Source organism: Microtus pennsylvanicus, chromosome 2 (genome assembly GCF_037038515.1).
Source record: "Microtus pennsylvanicus isolate mMicPen1 chromosome 2, mMicPen1.hap1, whole genome shotgun sequence".
Taxonomy (NCBI): domain Eukaryota; kingdom Metazoa; phylum Chordata; class Mammalia; order Rodentia; family Cricetidae; genus Microtus; species Microtus pennsylvanicus.
In genome coordinates this window covers 2162016-2182135 of record NC_134580.1, presented here as the reverse complement: position 1 = coordinate 2182135, position 20120 = coordinate 2162016, and the positions used below count along the sequence as shown (strand labels likewise).

The following is a 20120-nucleotide window of genomic DNA, read 5'->3' as shown; positions in this document are numbered from 1 at the left end:
CTGAGACTGTGAGAGCTAAGAAGGGTACCTGCAGGTGCTTGTCAGCCAATGCTTAGCAAGGTTTCTGGGCCAGATTTTTTTGAACGGGTATCTGAGATCCAAGGAAGCTATTTTCTTTGAGTCCTTTTCCATGATTATGGTATGAACCCATGGGGATTAAGAATGAGATTAACTGTTGGCATTTCTATAAGGTATGAACAGTTCTTCAATGGCAGTATTTTAACATGTTCAGTAAAATTTCTCATAAACCCCCAGCATTTTGTTGTTGTTGTTGTTGTTGTTGTGACTGGCAGATATAATATGCATTAAACATTTATATTGGAAAATCTTTTTTGTGCCAAGGAACCATAATAAATAGCTTTTGGAGCTTCTGCTCAAAATGAGCATTTTCTAGCAATGACATCTTGGAATGAAGTGTCTGTGCCACATAATAAAGAGCATCTGTGAGTGTGCTTGGCTCACAGTCAGTTCCTCGAGTCCTTTCTAGACAATGAGGGCAGTAGACAAGCAAAACTATCAGTCTAGCTTTGTACCATAGCTTCTATAAACACGCCAGCACAGAGTTGAACAATGATCAGTTCGGTAAATTTTCACAAGTTGAATATGACTGGGAACCAGTGTCCAAAGATTCGTAGTCCAGAGTGCCACCTTGCTACTCTTCTAGCAGTGACTGCTTCTGCCTGCTTTAACCTTCATTTGTGTTCAGGGTATCAATAGGCACATAAGATTTAAGGTTTTTCACTTCAAGCTTAGTTGTGTGGTCATCTGTGGTATTCCATAATCCTGTCCCTTCACCCCCTGCCATTGTCACTGATATATAGAGTCCTGTTTTTGAATGGTGGATGCACCATTTTTAATTTGACCATCTTGTTGATGGTGGAACTGGTGGGATAAAACAATCCCACACCAGTTCAGAAGAATGGATAATAAAAGGGTTATTTATTTAAGGGGAAAACTTACAGCTCGCCATCCTAAACAACAATCCTCTGAGCACAAACAGGAACAGAGTCTATCGGCGTAAATGGGAGCTGGAAGCAAGAGAGCAAGCGCAGGGTTCTGCTGCTTTTTAAACTATTAAGAGACCATGCCCAAGTGGGCTGGTATCTTAAAGGCTATTGGCTGAAGGAGTAGAATGTGCTTCCACAGCACTGGAAGTTGGAGTGCTTTTCAGTTTGGAGCTGAAAGACTAGTAACTCATGAATGCAGCAGTGTTTGAGCAGGAGGCTATGCTGTCAGTTGTGTATGCTCTCAAGCTTGGGACTGTACATGTGCTCCACACAGGTTGACATTGACAGTTTTCAAAATGAACATGCCACCTGCACTGCTCCTAACAGTGAGCAGAACTTGATTTGTAGTGGCAGTAGTTCTTCTTTTAGGTTTTGTTCTGGTTTTTAACCTTTGGAAACTGTCATATATTTCTAAGCAATCCCTGTTCACACAAAGTAAGAAGACGTAGTGGCATGTAGAGCAATTTACCAGGAATTCTGTGTTGTAAAGAGCAAGTACCCGCTAAGTAAGGAAGCGTGTATTCTGAGCTGCTGTCTGTCACTGAGCACTTCAAAAAGAGCATATGTATTGATATCAAGGGTTTGGCCTCTGCAATGAATTTCATAGTCAAGTCAAAAAGTGATGGTTATTGACCACTTTTTTTTTTTTTTTAAAGATTTATTTATTTATTATGTATACAGTATTCTCAGTATTCTGTCTACAGGCCAGAAGAGGGCACCAGATCTCATTACAGATGGTTGTGAGCCACCATGTGGTTGCTGGGAATTGAACTCAGGACCTTTGGAAGAGCAGGCAGTGCTCTTAACCGCTGAGCCATCTCTCCAGCCCTATTGACCACTTTGTGTTAACCTTAGCATTGTGCCATAAACCATTATTGCTGCCCTTGCTGAGGGAGTAAGCATTGTCCCAGATGATTTGTAAACCAAAAGATTAAAACTGTAATTAGTTTGGACGGTGGTGGTGCACCACTTTAATCCCTGCACTCAGGAGGCAGAGGCAGGCTGATCTCTGAGTTCGAGACCAGCCTGGTCTACAGAGTGAGTTCCAGGACAGTGCCAGGACTGTACAAGAGAAACCCTGTCTCAACTCCTTTTCCCCTCCAAAAAATAAACAAACAAAATACTGCAGTTAGGCCCTTGACCTGAGCATAGGCTACAACTAGGAGGCCATCAGAGGCCTTTTAGCTGTCTGCCTTGAAAAACTGGGTCTACCCAGCTACTAAGGTCAGCCCCTTGCCACTGCTGGCTGTTCTGAGCCACCACACAGTTGTTTCTTCTATTCAGAGTTCCAGTGTAATAATCTGGGTCCAAGAAAAACTTTCAGACACACTTGAAACCAGAAAGATACTGTGTCATATAAGATGTTATTAGAAGAGCTTTTTAAAATAATAATAATAATAGTGCTATAGAGAGATAGCTCGGCAGCTGAGAACACTGTCTGCTCTTTAAGAAGACCCATGTTCAGTTCTCAGCATCCACACAACCATCTGTAACTCTAATTCCAATTAACGTGACATCCCCTTCTAGCCTCCACAAGCATACACATGGTAAACAGGCATACATGCAGACAACATGCCCATGCACAAAAAATAGTAAAATAAAAGAATTTTAATTAGAAAAAAATTGAGGTGGTTAATACAGCAAGCGAACAGCAGACCCTGTTTCTCATTGTTTAAGTTACGTCATCTGAGAAGAGTCAGTTACCAGGTGCCAGCACTGCTGGAGCAGTGTGTGTGCTCTCATAAGCCTAGCTCAAGCTGTAGACTTGTTTCCTGCAAGGACACCCCCGGTTTGTGGAAAGGTCAACTCCATTCCTTTGTGGTGAGGCAGTGTTTAGTAACTGTACGAGATTATGTTTCAGAACTGCTGTTCCTGTGAACTTGCCAGAGCAAGCCCTTCTCTCTAACCTTTCCCGATGGATTTACTGCTGCTCTTTCTCTGGGTATTTTCAGACCCACTTAAATAACTACAGACCCAGACTGAGTTTGTATCCAAAGCAAATGTTGTGATCCCAACCCTTTGTTTTGGTGATTAGCGTTCAATCCTTTTTTTAAAAAAAAAAAAAAACAACTTTCCCCATATTAAATAAAGCAAAGTGTTTCCTATCTTTAAAAATAAATGTTTTATAATTTCAAAGAAAAGAGTTTGTACCACAGTAATCCATAGCAACTCATCGGATAGATACTACAGAGATGAAGAGGGGCCAAGGATGGCACATGCAAGGCCTCGGGTTCTATCTCCAGCATCACAAAAGAGTGAACGGGAGGTGTAAAAGTTCCTTCTTTTCTAGTGGCTTTAAGGCAGGAGGAGAATAGAAACAATTGGGATTTATTTGTATGTTTTTGTCTTTCAGTCTTGTGTTTCCCCATCATGGTGCTCTTGATTGTGCATGATGGAACAACTTGCTAGGGAGAATAGCTCCTCACTGTTGCCTTTTTTCTTTGAGACAACCAAGGAATTTGTACCCCAGCCACCAAGACTGAGTGGCCTTCACCATTTGTGAAACATCCTTGGCTAGAGACTTGGCTTTTTGTCCTGGAAACAAGGGCCTAGCAGACCACTTCATTGTTCTCCGTCCATTTGATTGCTCCAGAAGGTGAAATTAAGATTGCTGAAGCCAAAGAAAGTCAGAACAATTCTTATAGTCTCTGTGGCCTTGACAGGGAGTTGGCTGCTTTGGACTTTTCTCAAGTGAGGAAAACAAGAATTAAATTTAATATTAAATAAAATTCTCCTTTCCCCTTTCTTCTTTTCCTGTCTGTGGCCCACAAATAAACAGGCATAATCATCAGCTTTTCTAAGTGACAAGTCTCAGCTTTTCTTGTTCCATTCATTTGCAAATTAACAACTTGTAAACCTCTATTTAGGAGAATCATGGCTCATTGCCCATGTACATTAGGCAGCTAAAAGCTTCTCAGTGGAATGTATTACTATTCAAAATATTGTGAGTTTGGGAAAATATGCTGCAGTTTGACCTCCATGACCTTACACGTCCTCCTTTGCTGTCTTGACTCTTAGCAGCTGCAGAAAGTAACTCTGTAGGGGCCCCATCTGTGGGCTGGCCACCCAACGTCAAACAGTTCTTTAGGGTTTATTTATATTCCTGACTTCTCTGAACAACAAGTTATGGATTCTCAGGAGCATTTGAAATGCTATTTCTGGTATGAGAGTGAATGTTAAAATGGAATAAATAGCTTCTCAGCTATCTTTGCACTCTTGGAGACAAAAGTCTGACGTGGTTGATCACACTTTGGAGCCTCCACTAGTGTGCAGATACTCTTTAGTTGCCCAGAAGGGTTTAACCCATGATGGATTAACACAGAAAGCTTACACTGTATGATTAAACACTGAAAGGAAGATTTAGGCAGTACATTCAAGGTGTTCAGAGAAAGGGGGCAGTAACTATAAACTGAAGAGCTAGCCTGGTGGGATTTGAGGTCTCAGCAGGTAGGTAGACAGTAGACCAGGTAACCTATTTCATAAAGCATGTAAAATAGAAGGCCATGGGAACTTTCCATTGCTTGGAAGAAAGGTCTCACTTAGTCTTCTTGTTGTCTGCCTATATTTTAGTTTGGTTCAAGAAGTAGAAGAGCTGGACAGTGGTAGTATACACCTTTAATTCCAGCACTCGGGAGGCAGAGGCCGGCGGATCTCTGTGAGTTCAAGGCCTGCCTGGTCTACAAGAGCTAGTTCCAGGGCTAGCTCCAAAGCAACACAGAGAAACCCTGTCTTAGGGAGAAAAAAAAGAAATAGAAGAAAGGACTTTAAAATTTTTTTGTTAAATTTTTTATCTTGATTTTGTTGGGCTTTGTGGTTTTTTAAGCTATAACGTATCAGGATCTGTTATCTGGTGTTGGTGAAAGAGAGCAAGACTGGAGATCTTACCAGAATGTGCTCCTCTCTGGTTTCAAACTGGGCCTCTATCCCCTTGACCACCTCCAAGAAAATGGTCTCTAATCGGCTGTGAGCCCAGGTTAGGGCTCCTTTGCCCAGACAAAGTCCACAGGTCTCCACTCATCCCTACACACACCCTCCCTTAGCCTTGTGTAGGCTGTGATCTGGGAAACTAAGTTGAGCTGCCTATATTCCCACTAGGGAGCTCATGAAGCCCAGCGAAGCCATACTAGCTCTTGCTGAGGTCACACATGTTCTGCATGTGGCAATGCATTTAAAGGAACATGTCAAAGGCTATGTAGCAGGCCTGAGAAAGTTAACTGCAGGCTTAGAGATAGGAATGTGGATGAATTTGCCAAGTCATGATTGCGCTTTTATACTTCAAACATTAACTGTATTTTGATCCTTGTGGACAAGGTAGCCATTGACTGCTGGGGAAATTACTTGATGAATAGTTGTCATAGTTTTATCTGCTTTAAAAAAAAGTTTCTCAGGTTTCAGAGCTCTTTAGGATAGCCTGTAAAGAGAAGGGAGTACTTAAGATTGAACCCAGGGCCTTGTACATTTGTAGGCAAGTGCTCTTCCACTAAGGTGCATCCTGTGCTGCTGAGAACTTTTTAAATTTAAAGGTAACTTGGTGTGTATGTGTTTGTTCCACTGTTCCTCCTAATTGATGCAAAAGGAAATCAGAGTCTTCTTGGAGGAAGGATGGGCCTCATGACTGAAACTTTTTTAAAGAGGCAGTGGATCTTTTCTTTGAGAGCAGTCCCATTTCCTTTGAGGAGAAAACCTTTAGCGTGCAGTGATGGCTTGCTGACTCAAGGCCAGCTATGGAATGATTTTGTCTGTCTGTTCCTGATTTGGGAGGTGACTGAGAAGAGCAGGCTCCAGCCTCTAGCCGGCAGGAATGTCTTTTTAAACAGTCAGGCAGATTCCCAGATTAGAAGGAGTCTGTGCAGCTGATGTCACTATTTCCTGAGTAATTCTGGGTGGTTATTCACTGTATCTGGCTGCCAAGGGCCAGAATCTGTGAATGAGCCTCATTATTAGGACTCCAGGTTGCAGGCAGGGAGGGAAAAACTGATTGTTGCCACAGTTAAGACGAAGATTTCAAAGACTTGCCGCCTACCGAGTCCCAAGGAGGCGGTGGGGAGTTAGGGGGGCTGGCCACGCTCCCTGGGCTGCATTCTGAGGCCTTTACAGGATGGCACACAGCCAGGACTGAGACACCGCCCGCATTGCCAGGAAGGCCGCAGTGCAGTCTGGTGGTGGTAAGTGGGGGCATTTCCAGCTTAGAACAGGCAGTGTTTTAGAAGCACCTGTAAGTACTGTTGCAGTTTTCCTTGTTTTCTTGATATAAAAGTTAGTATACTATTATATTGAACTAGATGGGAGATCTTGGCCCCTTGCAAAGTTGATCTCCATGTGCTGGTGAGTCGGAGCTATGTGGAAATCTGCTTTCACGCAGTCTGCTAGAGACATGTAGCTACTTGATACAGAGGTGCTTGGACTCTCGGGGTCCTGTTCTGAACAGAATAAATCCCAGTGTGTATTCAGTTCATCTTGCTCGGCCTTTGTCTCTCCAGGGTCTTTTTCTTACCAGCTCTCTTTCTTAATTTTGGCTGTTATTTAAGTGCTCTTGCCAGTTTATACCATGACTGTTCTAGAATCCTTTTGTGTAGGGTTAGAAACCTGATTCCCTTGTGTATATAGGCTCTTTTCTCTGTGACTATCTTTTACTGAGATTAACTGGTATCCCATAGATGAGTGGGGTGGGTGATTGGCTGTCTGCTCCCCTTAACACAGTGTGTTGTTTTTCCAGCACAATCCTAGAGGAAGAGAAGGTGCAGCAAGAAGAACGAATGAGGATGGAGTCCAGAAGACAGGCGACTGTATCCTGGGATTCTGGAGGGTCTGACGAAGCACCACCCAAGGTAGCTGGCACCCCTGCCCCAGCTTTGAGAGTTCTCTTGAACTAAGTCCTCTTGTACTGCAGTCTGTGGGAGTAGACACTGCTGTCTGTGCGACTAGCCGCTAAGTCATGGAAGGAGTAGGCACTGTAATGTTACGCACCCTCCTCTCTATAGATTGCTCGATGTGCAGCTCACCCTGTAGAAGCTGGGGAAGGCAGAGACTATGAGAGACTTGATGTGAAACTGCCTTTCCCTCTTCTTGGTGCTTCTTGGTGCTGCTAAACTTCTTGGAAGTTTAGGTGGGACTTACCTCTCTCTTGTTGGCAAGAGAACTACAGACCTCACAGATAGTCAGGGTTCAAACACAAGACTAGGGGCTGGTAGTGGTTCACACCTTTAACCCCAGCACTCGGGAGGCAGAGGCCGGCAGATCTCTGTGAGTTCAAGGCCTGCCTGGTGTACAGAGTTAGTTCCAGGCTCCAAAACTACAAGAAACCCTGTCTTAGGGGGAAAAGAACCAGACTAGGCCATGGGCACTAAGGATTTGCTTTATTTCAATGAAGCACATTTCCACCCACCTGTACCTCTTTTGCTTTGATTTTGCTCGAGCTTTATGTGCCGCTTCTGGGTTGTGGCTGCTGGCTAGGTGTTGGAGGGTGTTCTGGATTTGCTCTCAAGCCTGTGCCGTGCTTGGCATGACATGGAACCTGACCTTCTCTTATCATCTCCAGGTTTTCTCTTTCCTTTAATCTGGAGAGGAAAGCCACTGCCATTTTACAATGGCTGGGTAGCAGTTGAGCTTTGGTACCTAGATGGCCTTTATCACTTGGCACACAGGAAAAAGTTCTCGCTTCCCTTTGATTTTGTATGGGGTAGACTCTTCATACACCTACTTGAATAAATAATCCAATTCAGACCTTTTCCCTGCATATGATACACTTGATTAGCTAAAAATATAGTTTGATCACTTCATTTCTTTTGAAAAGTGGGGATCTGGTTACAGAGGAATTGTGTGAGTATTGCACCAGGTGTTTTATCACGGTGTCTGAAATCATGGTAATCCCATGTTGAGCTGTGAAGTAGTAAACTTGGCACTCCCTGGAAGTGAGCATAGATGAAGTGTGAGCATAGGTGATGAACTCAGCTCAGTCCACAAGGAGCTTCATGGACCCAGTTCTTCACAGAGGGCAAAACCCACCACCTGAGGGGATAGTACTTTGAAACAGGCGTTGAAGAACCAGATATTGTTTCCAATTTAAGAACAAAGGTTTTTCCTTACAGAAAGGCACCAACACTTCATCTTAGAACTTATGGCCCTCCATGGGCTGTTTACCATTTGTCTGTGAGTTTTTCTTTTCTTTTGTCTTAATTTGATTTGGGGATTTTTGGTTTTTTGCCTCTTGCCTTAGCCTCCCAATTTCCTGCTTTAATTCTATGTCAGCTGCAGCATAGTCTCATATTGGGAAGCAAGAGAAATCTCTTCACTTAGTTCTCAGGCCTGGAGTCAAGCAAGTCTCTTCATCTGAGGCTTGACTAGTAACACTCTATTGACAGGGTGCATTATTCTAAACCTCACTCTCTTAGTTTATAGGACGGAGGTGTTAGTACTCTCGCCTCTTGGAGACATTGGAGATGTACCAGGTGGCACTTCTCTAAGCTAAGAGTGGCTCTGCCACAGAGTCCAGACTGCCGGTGCCTAGGCATCTTTAACTTTTCCTAATAATTTGTTTGGTTTGGGTTTTCTTGGTTTGTTTGGTTTGGGTTTTTTTTTTCTTTTTGTTTTTGTTTCTTTTTTGTTTGTTTGTTTGTTTGTTTTCAAGACAGAGTTTCTCTGTGTAATAGCCCTAACTGCCCTGGAACTCACTCTTGTAGACCAGGCTGGCCTCGAACTCAGAGATCTGCCTACCTCTGTCTCCCGAGCACCACCACTGCTCGGCTGTGTTGGTTTTTATTTTTTTATTTTTTTTCTGTGTTGGTTTTTAATAGTTTCATTTTGGCAGATTTATTTTAAATTAGGCTCATGTGGTAGAGATAGTTTGACTTCTTTTAGATCTTAAGTAAAAAGACTAGCTCATAAATATTTAAGTATTCGTCTTGTGTGTACTCAATTCTCTCACTGGTGATGTTTTCAAATTCACATTCTGAGGCGTTCTTCATGATTCTCTTCCCCCCTACCCCCATTTATTTGTTTGAAACAGAGGTCAGTAAATGCTCCTAATCGACTTCATTGCACTTTTATTGGAATACAGCTTCATGCACTCGTGGAACTATTTCATACATAGACCTTTGAGACCAAAGCTGGGATCCTAGTCACACCAGGAAATTATTTCCTGTTTTACTGCTTTGACAGCTGCATGAGTGCGGCTATCAGTCATTGTCACCAAACTTCACCAGTGTATACCATATCCCACCACCACCATGCTCCAACACTAAGAAAAGCTTAGATTTTGTGGAAGAATGGCTCTGATGAAGTGGGGCAGTGTTGAGTGAAGCCAATCTAGCATGCAGAAGAGGAACATGTTCAGATTGGTGGATTTGGTAGACATTTTCTCAAAAAGCAAAGGGATAAAACCCTCAGTTCAGTGAAAATCATTCCTAAAACTTTAATTTTCAATCAAAAATTCTAATTTGAGTGACTTAGTACCTTGACGGTGATATTTCCAGGTTGATAGGCTGTTTTGAAGGTATCACAGCAACATTAATATGCGATTATTAAAAGTTATTGTGTTAGCCTGGCAGTGGTGGCGCACGCCTTTAATCCCAGCATCTGGGAGGCAGAGTGAGTTTGAGGCCAGCCTGGTCTACAAGAGCTAGTTTTAGGACAGGCTCCAAAGCTACAGAGAAACCCTATCTTGAAACACCAAAAAAAAAAAAAAAAAAAAAGTTATTTTGTTAACTTCCTGGAAGATACAGCCAGACTTCTGTTCAATTCAGAGAGGGCTTCAGTGTTCAAGTTCAGCTTGCTAGACCAGGTGATGTATTGATCTTGCAGAGCATGGGGAGGGGCTGCTTATAGAAGCATGGATCACTGCAAAACAGCCGTGTGCCAAGTCTCTCACCATCATGGAAGCTGCAGCTTGGAGTTCCCCCAGCTTCAGTTAATCTTCCATGCTATATTCTCTAAGGCCATGTGCAGCTAGAGCTGAATTATATATACCTGGCAGGAAGGTGCAGAAGGAGTGGCTGGTTTCTCAGGTAAGAGTCTATGACTCTTGTCAACCCATTGTCTGAAGGTATTTCAACAAGTCAGATCTTAATGAGCTTATACAAGTAGTCACAGCTACCCCAATAAAGGTGACTGTTTGCTTAAAGGGCAGTGTTTCACGACAGAAACATGTATGTCCTGCCTTCTATAATGTATCACACTGAGATGATCTGTATAGCTTAGTGAACCAGTGCTTTCTGGATGGCTTGGGAGATATGACTGAATCACACATGATGAATAGACCATCTAAGATAGAAGCAAGGTGAGGTGGTTCATGCCTGTCATTCCACATCCTAGGGCTAATGTAGAAGATAATTATATTTGAGGACAGTTTGGACTATATATCAAGACCCTATCTCAAAAAACACAGGCCAGAGTTATAGATTTTAATGTAGCAGATTACTGATGAGATTTCACGCTGGTCCTTTGTTTTAAGAAACATTTGGTTAGTGATTTGAGGGTGTGGTATTAGGAAAGGATATTCACAATTGTGCTGAAAATTGGGGGGAGGAAGGCTTTCCTACCTGAGGATGTGTTTCTCAGTGGTAAAGCATATGCCTGATGTTGTAATATGAGCGGTGGGCTACTTTCCCGGCACCCAGCCCGCCTGCACGGCTAGCTTTACCCGAAATAATTACACGGAAACTGTATTCTTTTAAACACTGCCTGACCCATTAGTTTCAATTTCTTATTGGCTAGCCCTTACATATCGATCTAACCCATTTCTATTAATCTGTGTAGCCCACAAGCTGGCTTACCAGGAATGATCTTAACCTGCGTCTGTCTGGAGTGGGAGAATCATGGCGACTCCTTGACTCAGCTTCTTTCTCCCAGCATTCTGTTCTGTTTACTCCGCCTACCTAAGGGTTGGCCTATCAAATGGGTCTAGGTAGTTTCTTTATTAATAAGAAATCACTCCCACATCAGCCTGACATGTGGACCAGGTTCCATCTCCAGCACACAAAGAACCATTTCTAGTTGCTGTGTGAGGTTTGGTTTTCTTTATAACCACCAGTATTCTAGAAAGGTAATTAATGAACTGTGCAAAGCGGCAATTGTGTTAATATGCACAACAGAGTTGGTTCTGTCTCACTGCCTAGAATCACCCCTTAGGCTTCCATTTCTGTGACAGCAATTGTGGCCAACAGAACTCTTCACAGAGTCCTGCACACCCCTGAGGGAAAATACCAGCCAGTTCCAGCTTTGATCATCACCTTTTTGTCCCTTTCCTTCCTTTACAAGATAGAATTAATTAAAAATCCCTTCACTTCTGTGCTTTTCTGTATGATAACCCAGGTTTACCTTGTGCTCATCCACAGTGCGTAGCGAGTGACACAACTTGAGAAAATGGCTCTGTCCTGTCCTGTCTCGTCTCACCTACCTGTCAGGAGCACGAGGCGGAAGAAGGAAACTGACACATGTAGAGGCCTGAGGCAGATCTGCCCGAGCATCTTACTTGCTTTAAGAATGTGACTCACGCTGGAGAGATGGCTCAGGAGTTAAGAGCAATTGCTACTTTTGGAAAGGACCTGGGTTTGATTCTCAGCACCCACATGGCAGCTCACATTCATCGATAACTCGAGCCCCAGTAGATCTGATGCCCCCTTCTTACCCACAGAGATACCAGGCACACACATGGTGCACATGCATATACGCAGGCGAAACAGTCATATGCATAAAATAAATCCAAAAATATTTTAAAAGAATGACTGACTTTATGATGTTTAGTAGAGGTTTTGCCTTGTTCAGGATGATTCTTTCATGTTAGTTTTTATTTGGTGAGGCATAAATGTATTTGTTACAGAGTAGAATTATGCCACAGAAGATGTGGGGTTACTACTTTTGTTGACTGTGTGAGCCTTTTTGCAGCACCTAACTATTCTGAGCCTATCAAGAGGGTAAGGATGGTGCTATAGCTTTACAGTATTGTTGTTGGCAGAATGATCCATTCGGTGTATGCAGGATACACTGCATAAGCCACAAGTGTGTGGTTTTCATGTGTTTCACATGCTACTTTCTACATTTAAGTGGATACTGTCATACAACTGTTGCCTCATCTTGGCTTCAGGAGCCTGTCCCACACAGTTAATACATCAATCTTTTAATTACTACCTTCCTGGTTTTGATTCTGTTTATCTGCTCATCAGTTGGCAAATATTGCTTCCCTTTTCTAGCTGTTATGAGCAGCGTTCTAAGAACACATGTGTGTTGTTATGTGGGCTTAATTCCTCATTTCTCTGGTGGGTTTGCTGAATCTTATGGTAATTCTATGTTTTGTTTTCTCAGGGATCAGCCTAGTGCTCTATTTATCAGCTGCTCCATTTTATGTTTCTAGCGTCAGTACACTAAGCTAATTCCTCTACTGTTATTCTTGCTTTTATTTCTGTCTTCTTTATTACTATCCTAGAAGTCATAATACAGTCGCTCATTGTGGCTTGAAATTGCCCAAAGGTGCTGGGCATCTGTTTTGGGGTCAGTCTAATAGTCTTTTTGGGTCTGTTCTGTGTTGCCAGCTTTGTCCACTTAAATTAGATGGCTTGTTATTTTAATATTCACCTATGGAAACTCTGTTGCTCTGAGTTTCTGAGTCTTCAGCTTGACTTTTCTCCTATGTGGCTACATGTAACACAAGTTTTATTTTAATTATATAAATTTTATATTTGATTTCCCTTTTATCCATTGAGTTTTTAGTGTCATAATTAAGACACCCTTCCTCCTCCCCATTAAATGGCTGAAAAGATTTATTCCTGCTGGGCAGTGGTGGTACATGCCTTTAGTCCCAGCATCAGGAGGCAGAGACAGGTGGATCTCTATGAGTCCAAGGCCAGCCTGGTCTACAGAGCAAGCTCCAGGACTGGCTCTATAGTTACTGAGAAACCCTGTCTCGAAAAAGAAAAAAAAAAAAAAGATTCCTGTTCCCTTTTAATGCTGTTACAGTTTGACCTCTTAAATTTAGAATGTGAATCATTTTAAGTTAACTGTCAGGTAAGTTGTGGGAAGAGTCAGTTGTTGAAGACTCTTCCCTTGCTGAAGTATATTGGTTTCCTTTGATTATTCTTTTCAACCGAGTTGTATTAGCAATATCTTTACTGTGAGACATTGTTTTTTCAGAATCAGGAGACTCATCATTACGATGCTTTGTTCATTTGTTCACAGCCCAGCAGACCTGGTTATCCTAGCCCAAGGTCCAGTGAAGGATTTTATCCCAGTCCACAGCACATGGTCCAGACCAATCACTACCAGGTATATGAGTTGTCACAGATATATAACATGTTACTTGGCTCATCAGCACTTATGTGGTGGGAAGAAGCTTGAATTCATTTCTGTTTTTTGGTTTGTCTTCTTATTTTCATGAGTGGAAGCTAAGAAACTAATCATCTTGGTCTTTGCCTTGACTTTCATGCCTTCCCAACCTCCCACAGGCCCACAACATTCATCAGTCACATCTTAAAGCAGGCAGACCAGCACCTGAGGTTGTACTTAGATCCATTGTCTTCAACCTGCCTCTAAGAGACAAGGCAGAGCTAATAGTGAACTGTAGTTTTTCCAGAAGACAAAAGTAAAGCACAAAAATAAAGTGAAGGCAGATGAGATAGACAGCCTGCTGATGAGTATTTGGAGGAGTGCTGGGTTTGGAACAACCACCCAGGAGCAGAAGGACACTCAGTGACATTGAACTGTAACCCTGGATAGGCCCCATTGCTGACGAATGCCAACACCAGTGTCTATACACATACCGTGGCCCCATTCTTTAGAGGGCATCTTTGTGCCCTTCCCAGCCAGTCAGCCTAGCCCTTCTGGTCTCTGTTACCTGGCTAACAGAGGTGTGTTTTGCGTGTTATAGAACTAATGTAAGTAAAGTGGAGTGTGTGCTTGAGAGGTCAGTTTTTTGTCTGTTACAAGGTTTACCAAGAGTATTTCAAGGGTTCCAGAGAACAGGTTTACATAAAGGACTCTAAGGCCAATATGGACAAAAAAAAAAATGCTTAGCTGGTACTAGGGGAGAAGGTAGGCACTGCTTCTTACTAGAAAGCAAAAGGCTGTAAGTCTGTGGCAGTCTAGGACAATGGGTACTGGGTAAGTTTCAGGCTCTGTGTACAGCACTTCACTCTGTACACTGATTCTCATGTAGAGCCAAAGAAGATTCCCTTCACTAGGAACCAGTTGAGGGATTGTCAATCAGGTCTGGGTATTGGGAGACACTGCTGTATGAAAGCCACTCTCTGGAGCAAGGAGAATAGGTACCCAAGTTCATTCATCTATTATCTAGGTACTTAGAACATAAAAAGGAAGTTTCCCACTCCCGAAAGGATGCATAGTGGGGTATGTTCCAGCTCAGCAAAAAAGTTTAATCTGACCAGGACAAGGATCAGAGAGCAGTGGGAAGTGTGTGGATAGGCTAAAGAAGGCAAACACACTTCTGACTGATGAGAGACCCTAGGTGCTGGCATACAGCATAGCTACCCTGGAGAAGAGCCAGGGCCTGCCTACCTGACCCTTCTGGAAGTCAGTGCTCAGCTGACCCTGAAGGGGAAATAGACAGCATCAGCTCCTGCTTTCTGCAGTAGCTATCAGTTCTATGTGTCCTCGCAGGCATGCAGGAAACTGGGCAGGCTTGAGGACATGTTTGTAAGTGTTTGATCCTGCTACTTTGAAAGCCCCTGAGGATTATTTAGAAACTGCAATAAGTTACACAGAACCTCTTCTTCGTAAAAAAATTTCTGAAAGTTCTTTTAATAATGTAGTACTTTTTATCAAAAAAAAAAATGCTGCTATAGGGCCTGAAGAGCTAGATCAGCAATTAAAAAATGCTGCTATAGGGCCTGAAGAGCTAGATCAGCAATTAAAAGCACTTAACTGCTCCTGCGGTGGACCCAGGTTTGGTTCCCAGTACCCACATCAGGTGCTCACAACTGTAATTTCAGGGAATCTTCTGGCCTCTAATACCTGCACGCAAGTGATGAACATACAGACAAGTAGGCACATACATATACATATATATATATATATATGTATATATATATATATACACACACACACACACACAGTGGTATAGCACTTGTATCCGATAGGATTTTTTTATTATTATTGTTATTACTTAGATGCTATTTCTGGGGAGTTTGAGCATTTGCCATTGCCCAGGTCCCTAAATGTAGACAATCCTTTGCTGAAGGACATGTTGATGTTTGGGAATGTGAATTTCATCATGCGTTTATCTCATTTCACCAAGTAACTGGAAACTCTGGCCATATGATGGCATCCTGAGTCTGCTCCCTGTTCTCTCAGTTGAAGAGAAACCATTTCAAGAAGCCTGCTTTCCTACTCTGGGTTTTGTCACCGAGTCCCTCTGCTATAATCCTCACTCTCTGAAATAGAAGACATGGCCTCTCTCACCACAATCAGCCTCTTGTTCACTGAGAAAAGCATTTTGGAGTTTTGTTGTAGTTTTGTTTGCTTGTTTGTTTGTTTGTTGTTGTTTGAGACAGGGTTTCTCTGTAGCTTTGGAAACTATACTGGAACTAGTTCTTGTAGACCAGGCTGGCCTCGAACTCACAGAGATCTGCCTGCCTCTGCCTCCCGAGTGCTGGAATTAAAGGCATGTGCCACCACTGCCCAGCTTTTGTTGTAGTTTTTTCGCTTTGGGAGTGAGTTTGGAATTTTGCAGGGTTTTGAGATGGTCTCACTATGTAGCTGTGGGTGACCTGGCACTCATCATGTCCATTCCTAGAGATTTCCTGCCTGCTTCTCTCAAGTGCTAAGATCAAAGACTCCTGGCATGTTTGGGATTTTTGAGACAGGATCTCAGTATGTAACTGTAAGCTATCCTGGGCCTCATTTTGTAATTCAAGCTGGCCTTAAACTTTTGATCTCCTGCCTCTGGCTTGTAAGTGCCAGGATTATAGGCCATGTGCCACCATATCCAGCTGTTCTGTTTGGTGGGGTTTTGTTTTGTTTGTTTGTTTGTTTGAGACAGGCCCTCGCCATAAAGCCCAGGCTGTCCTCAAAATCTTGGCCTCTTGCCTTAGCTTCCAAGTGCTAGAATTACATGCTTTCACTATGATGCCCAGCAGGTATTTCATGGTTGCTATAGCTCTTGCTGGGGCATGATTTTGAGTTGGATAGAAAAGGAAAATTCTGAAGCTGAACATGAAACAACTATATTGTGGAGCTCCTATTACCTTCATATCCAATTTCCATGATGTACAAATTACAAAATAAAATAATTTCTTCTTTTAAGAGTGTATAATGTGGAACTGGGTGGTGGTGGCACATGCCTTTAGTCCTAGTACTTGGGAGGCAGAGATAGATAGGTGGACCTGGAGTTTAAGGGCAATGTGGTCTGCAAAATGAGTTCCAGGACAGCCAGAGCTACACAGAGAAATCCTGTCTTTATTTAAAAAAAAAAAAAAAAGAATGTGGGAGATGTATGGGGCTGGAGGGTTCCATGCACACTTGTTATATGTATGCAGGTTTATGTAGAGGTCAGAGGACAGCTTTGAGTATCACCTTCAGAAATGCCATCTGCCTCCTCCTTTCATTGGCCCTGAGTTTACAAATTAGCATAAACTGACTAGCCACTAAACCTCAGGAACACCTATTGCTGGCATTACAGCTTTGTATCACCATGCTCTGCATTTTTACATGTGTTTTGGGAATCAAACTTAGGTCTTTATGCTTGTGAGGCAACCTTCAACTGAGCTAGCACTCTAGCCACAGAAGTAACTAACTCCTTATCTCCTGGGATATGCTCAGATTCATTGTCTAATGCAGAAGCAGAAAATTACCTTGCCTGAAAGTTTCTTTAAGAACCCATTTCTGGACTGGAAAGATGCCTCAAAGCATGGAGCTCTTGGCAGTAGACTCTAGTTCAGTTCCCAGCGTCTACATCAGTCAGCTCACAACTCTGTGTCACTCCAACTTCAAGAGGATCTGATGCCTCTGGCCTCTCTGGGCACCCATGTTCTAATGGACACACCCATACAGAAACACATCTATATGTGTGTTTTTAAACACATATTAAGTTTTAAAATAATAGAAGTAAAAAAATTATCTTAAAAAACAAAACTCAGTGGAGCAATGGTGACACGCCTTTAGTCCCAGCACTCAGGAAACAGAGGCAGATGGGTCTCTAAATTCAAGGCTAGCCAGGGCTACACAGAGAAATCCTATCTCAAAAAAACAAATTAAAAAAAAAATCTTCATTTGTGTGCCCTGTCAGCTTCCTTCATTTCTGAGCCCCTGATTACTTTCTTCCAAGTTTATTCCAAGTTCAAAGTTGACAGTGTTGGTTCCCTGATCATTTCTCGGTATTCTGCTTTCATCCTGTGCTTGAGGACCCTTGTGATTATATTAGACCCATCCAGATAATTTGAGTCTTTATTTGTGTCCATGATTTAGAGGCACATCTATAAGGTACTTTTTGTCAGGTCAGAGAATAGACATGTTCAGAGAATCAGAGCTCTGCTCTGGAGCCTGTTCTGCCTACTATGTATGTTCTCGATAGGAGTTGTTTGGCATTGTGCATCTAGCAGAAACTCTGTTCTATCAGAAGCTTACACTGCTCTCTGAATCACTCACAGGTCTCTGGCTACCCAGGTTCCCATGGAATCCCAGCAATGGCTGGCAGCATTTACCCAGGTCAGGCATCCCTTCTGGACCAGACAGAATTATGGAATCACAGACCTCAGGAGATGTCCGTGTGGCAGCCCAGTGTGGAGGTATTGGGGTGTTCTTGGCTATAGCCAGTTAACAGACAAAGTGTGGTTTAAGTCACCTGCTATTTAGAAATCTGAAGTTGCTTGATTGTGATTATTTAATTCTAAAACCTATATACCCCATTTAGCCACTTAAAGCAGTCCATACCAAGAATTCCCTATGACAAAGGAGGAGTGAATTCCAGGCCAACCTCGATTACCTAGCCAAGTGGCCTTATCTCAAACAAAACAAAGTCTGAAGAGATGACTCAGCAAATAAAAGCATGCTATCAGAGCAAGCCTGACAACCTGAGTTGATCCCCAGTACACACTGTGGAAGGAAATTATCAAGTTCTGAAGTCCTCTGACCCCCATCCACATGTATGGTTACACATACATAGTAATAATAAAAGCAAAATGTAGGGGGCTAGAGAGATGGCTCAGAAGTTAAGAGAACTATCTGGTCTTCCAGAAGACCCAGGTTTAATTCCCAGCACCCACATAGCAGCTCATAATTGTCTGTAACTCTGGTTCTTGGGGACCTGGCATCCTCACATAGACATTCACGCAGCAAAACACCAGTAAAAAAAAAAAAAATCAGAAAGAGAAACGTGCCCCTAGCCAGTCTTTTCTAGTTTTGTGTTTCTACTAGTGCTAATACGTTCTTTGGTGTGTTGGGCTGTTTCTTTTTTTCTTTTTTTAATTTTAATGACATTCAATTGTATACTTTACAAAAGCTCTTTGAGTTCTAAACCTTTAATTTGTCTATGCATATATAGACATATATATGCTGCCCATTACAAATTGTAGATTATAACACTACTCTTTAAATACATCAGTAGCATTTAGCAAATATAAAATGTATACATTATATAAACATGTTTCTTGGCATGAACTGTTTCTTAGAAGCAGCCAAAACACGTGAATATTAGACATAGTAAATCTCAGCCTTCAAATTGGTGGTTGGAGTTTGAGAGGCCCTGTGCCCACGACTCTTTGGCTTAAGAGTTTTGAAAGACCCACATCACAAAGTGGGAATATGAGAATGAACTCAGGAAACTGAATGTTCTCTTGACAATGTCCTTTCCAGGACTCAGCAGCTTTGGACCTTCGAGGAATGGGACAGGTGCTTCCCCCTCATCTGATGGAAGAGCGGCTAATCCGACAGCAGCAGGAAATGGAAGAGGACCAGCGCTGGCTGGAGAAGGAAGAGCGATTTCTGGTAACACTGTGCAGAGTACTCAGCCCCATCCAAGTGTACCCTACACACTACTGCAGAACTCCATTTCTAAAGCAAAAGATTGACTTTACATCTGGTCCCAAACCCTTGCCATCATGGGCTGTTTGTTACTATTGATGATATTTTAGGAATCCACTTCTAAAATTTTGTAGTGTATTGTAGCTCAGAGATTTCTCTGAGTTTTTTTTTCCATTACCACATTGTTGAAACAAAAAGAGTCCATGTTAGTGTGAAGGTAAAACATTGCATCTCAGCCCTGTAGACGTGTGCTAACATGGCTGCAAGTCCTGTCTGCCTCCTGTCCCAGCTGCAGAGTGTCTGACAGATACATCTAGACCTGGAGGAGAATGGTCTTTCAGGCACCTCTTGCTGACAGTCCCATTCAGAAGTCTCTAAGTGACAGAGAGCTCTCTTTCTGATCCTCCTGACTTGCTGTGTTCTTGCCTCAGCACTGGAGCCTGTGAGACTTGTTGTTCCTTCTCTCCAGCCTTAGGAAAAAATGTTACTGGAAAGAACCAGGGTTCCTGCTGCTTCCAAAGTCTGTCTTAGTAGTTTTACCTGGGGAACCCAAACCTGGGTCCTTGTGCTTTGACTGAGTCATTATTTACCAATGTCACCGGCATTGATTAGGTTGTTGTTGTTGTTTTGTTTGTTTGTTGTTGTTGTTTGTCAACCTGATACAGGCTAAAGTTATTTGGGAAGAGTGACTTGGTTGAGAAAATTCTCCATAAAATTTGTAGATAACTCTGTAGTGCATTTTCTTTTGTTGTTTTTTTTGTTTTTGTTTTTCGAGACAGGGTTTCTCTGTAGCTTTGGAGCCTGTCCTGGAACTCCCTTTGTAGACCAGGCTGGCCTCAAACTCACAGAGATCCACCTTGTAGTGCATTTTCTTAATAATGATTGATGTGAATGGGCATAGCTCCCTTGGGGTAGTGCCATACCTGAGCAGGTGGTCTTGAATGATTGTGAGAATACAGGCTGAAGCCTGCGGTGGTGGCGCACGCCTTTAATCCCAGCACTCAGGAGGTAGAGGCAGGCGGATCTCTGTGAGTTCGAGGCCAGCCTGGTCTACAAGAGCTAGTTCCAGGACTGGCACCAAAGCTACAGAGAAACCCTGTCTCAAAAAAAAACAAAAAAGAAAAAGAAAAAAGAAAATACAGACTGAGC

General features: G+C 42.6%; 1 protein-coding gene across 17 annotated transcripts in view; it reads left to right on the top strand.

The window, feature by feature from the left end:
* Window positions 1-20120, top strand: part of Ptk2 (protein tyrosine kinase 2) — a 212388-nt gene that overhangs the window by 163627 nt on the left and 28641 nt on the right. For all 17 annotated transcript variants that reach the window (XR_012909540.1, XR_012909539.1, XR_012909538.1 and 14 more), the window contains 4 exons: window positions 6724-6835; window positions 13176-13262; window positions 17600-17737; window positions 18804-18935. Coding sequence is in view for 11 of the 17 variants with exons in the window: in XM_075959490.1 (XP_075815605.1) it covers window positions 6724-6835; window positions 13176-13262; window positions 17600-17737; window positions 18804-18935 (469 nt within the window). In the remaining 6 variants the exon portion in view is untranslated. The remainder of the gene's footprint in view (window positions 1-6723; window positions 6836-13175; window positions 13263-17599; window positions 17738-18803; window positions 18936-20120) is intronic.